Here is a 2,538-nt window from a genome sequence, read left to right as displayed (position 1 = left end):
CCCGACGGTGGCCCCATCCGTTTCGCCTGTAGGCTTTTTCAAGGGCTGATGCATTTTTAGATATGAAACCCAAGTGAAGCTTTTATTACATTCAATACATATATATGGTTTTTCTCCTGTGTGGCTGGCTCCTCTGGTGCATTTTTAGATATGAAAAATGAGTGAAGCTTTTATTACACTCACTGCATGTAAATGGTTTGACTGCAGTGTGGGTCTGTTGATGATGTTTTAGAGCTGAAAGTTGAGTGAAGTCTTTATTACACTCAGTACATATATATATATATATATGGTTTTTCTCCTGTGTGGCTCCTCTGGTGAATTTTTAGATGTGTAAGTTGAGTGAAGCTTTTATTACACTCAGTACATATGTATGGATTTTCTCCTATGTGGATCCTTTTATGTATTTATAGATGTAAAATTTTCTCCTGTGTGGCTCCTCTGGTGCATTTTTAGATTTGAAAGTTGAGTGAAGCTTTTATTACACTCAGAACAAATATATGGTTTTTCTCCTGTGTGGATCCTCTGGTGAATTTTTAGCTTTGAAAGATTTATGAAGCTTTTATTACACTCAGTACATATGTATGGATTTTCTCCTATGTGGATCCTTTTATGTATTTATAGATGTAAAATTTTCTCCTGTGTGGCTCCTCTGGTGCATTTTTAGATTTGAAAGTTGAGTGAAGCTTTTATTACACTCAGAACAAATATATGGTTTTTCTCCTGTGTGGCTCCTCTGGTGAATTTTTAGATTTGAAAGTTGAGTGAAGCTTTTATTACACTCTGTGCATGTATATGGTTTTTCTCCTGTGTGGATCCTCTGATGAATTTTTAGATGTGAAAGAATTATGAAGCTTTGATTACACTCAATACATATATATGGTTTTTCTCCTGTGTGGATCCTCTGGTGAATTTTTAGATGTGAAAGTCGAGTGAAGCTTTTATTACACTCAGTACATATATATGGTTTTTCTCCTGTGTGGAGCCTCTGATGAACTTTTAGCTGTGAAAGATTTATGAAGCTTTTATTACACTCAGTACATATATATAAGGTTTCTCCTGTGTGGATCCTCTGATGAACTTTTAGCTGTGAAAAATTTATGAAGCTTTTATTACACTCAGTGCATGTAGATGGTTTTTCTCCTGTGTGGCTACTCTGGTGATTTTTTAGATGTGAAAGTTGAATGTAGCTTTTATTACACTCCATACACATAAATGGTTTGTCCCCTTTGTGAATCTTTTGGTGAACTTTTAGATTTGAAAGCCGAGTAAAAGTTTTATTACACTCAGTGCATGTATATGGTTTTTCTCCTGTGTGGCTCCTCTGGTGAATTTTTAGATTTGAAAGCTGAGTAAAAGTTTTATTACACTCAGTGCATGTATATGGTTTTTCTCCTGTGTGGCTCCTCTGGTGAATTTTTAGATTTGAAAGCTGAGTAAAAGTTTTATTACACTCAGTGCATGTATATGGTTTTTCTCCTGTGTGGATCCTCTGGTGAATTTTTAGATGTGAAAGGCAAGTGAAACTTTTATTACACTCAGTACATATATATGTTTTTTCTCCTGTGTGGTTCCTCTGGTGAATTTTCAGATATGAAAGCTGAGTGAAGCTTTTATTACACTCAGTACATATATATGGCTTCTCTCCTGTGTGGATCCTCTGATGAATTTTTAGATATGAAAGCTGAGTGAAGCTTTTATTACACTCAGAACAAATATATGGTTTTTCTCCTGTGTGGATCCTCTGGTGAATTTTTAGCTTTGAAAGATTTATGAAGCTTTTATTACACTCAGTACATATATATGGTTTTTCTCCTGTGTGGTTCTTCTGGTGAATTCTTAGAGCTGAAAGGCGAGTGAAGCTTTTCTTACACTCAGTACAAGTAAATGCTTTTTCTCCTGTGTGGTTCCTCTGGTGAACTTTTAGATGTGAAAGCTGAGTGAAGCTTTTATTACACTCAGTACAAGTAAATGGTTTTTCTCCTGTATGGCTCCTCTGGTGAATTCTTAGAGCTGAAAGGCGAGTGAAGCTTTTCTTACACTCAGTACAAGTAAATGCTTTTTCTCCTGTGTGGTTCCTCTGGTGAACTTTTAGATGTGAAAGCTGAGTGAAGCTTTTATTACACTCAGTACAAGTAAATGGTTTTTCTCCTGTATGGCTCCTCTGGTGAATTCTTAGAGATGAAAGATGAGTAAAATATGGTTTTTCTCTTGTGTGGATCTGTTGGTGATTTGTTAGAGCTGAAAGCTGAGTGACGCTTTTATTACACTCAGTAGCTATAAATGATTTCTCATTTTTGTGATTCCTTTTGTGCATTTGGAGTTCTGAAAATGAGGAGCTTTTACTACTCTTGGAATAAATAAAGTTGATGCTCCTATTATATGCAATAGATGTGAATTCTTTCTGTTGTTTTTTTCCTTTCCTCTTGCCATGGTGGAATTTAGAGGTCACCTTATCACTATTATTAATTTGGAAGGGTCTCTCTGATAGGTGTCTCTGGTCCTCAGGGATGTTACTGAGCTTCCTGTCATTTCTCTCAC

At 35.9% G+C, this 2,538-nt stretch overlaps 1 protein-coding gene across 1 annotated transcript; it reads right to left on the bottom strand.

Annotated features, from left to right (window-relative positions):
* Window positions 1–207: 207 nt before the first annotated feature.
* LOC115463488 (zinc finger protein 658B-like) lies at window positions 208–2,329 on the bottom strand. The gene is made up of 4 exons (XM_030194038.1): window positions 1,079–2,329; window positions 639–1,000; window positions 428–595; window positions 208–384 (listed from the first exon to the last, which is right to left on the bottom strand). The coding sequence occupies exons 1-4, from the start codon at window positions 2,312–2,314 to the stop codon at window positions 264–266; spliced, it is 1,887 nt and encodes a 628-aa protein (XP_030049898.1). The 5' UTR covers window positions 2,315–2,329; the 3' UTR covers window positions 208–263.
* Between the last annotated feature and the right edge of the window lie 209 nt (window positions 2,330–2,538).

This window comes from Microcaecilia unicolor, chromosome 1 (genome assembly GCF_901765095.1).
Source record: "Microcaecilia unicolor chromosome 1, aMicUni1.1, whole genome shotgun sequence".
Taxonomy (NCBI): Eukaryota; Metazoa; Chordata; class Amphibia; order Gymnophiona; family Siphonopidae; genus Microcaecilia; species Microcaecilia unicolor.
This window is presented reverse-complemented; position numbering and strand designations above follow the sequence as displayed.

What these genes read in the sequence shown, in the direction of transcription:
- LOC115463488 (XM_030194038.1), bottom strand. Translation starts at nt 2,314, where the DNA reads ATGCACAAAAGGAATCACAAAAATGAGAAATCATTTATAGCTACTGAG. An exon ending in TAAATTTTTCACAGCTAAAA is followed by an intron (nt 1,001 to 1,078) that starts GTTCATCAGAGG and finishes AATCTTTCACAG; the next exon opens with CTAAAAGTTCATCAGAGGCT. An exon ending in ATGCACCAGAGGAGCCACAC is followed by an intron (nt 596 to 638) that starts AGGAGAAAATTT and finishes AAGGATCCACAT; the next exon opens with AGGAGAAAATCCATACATAT.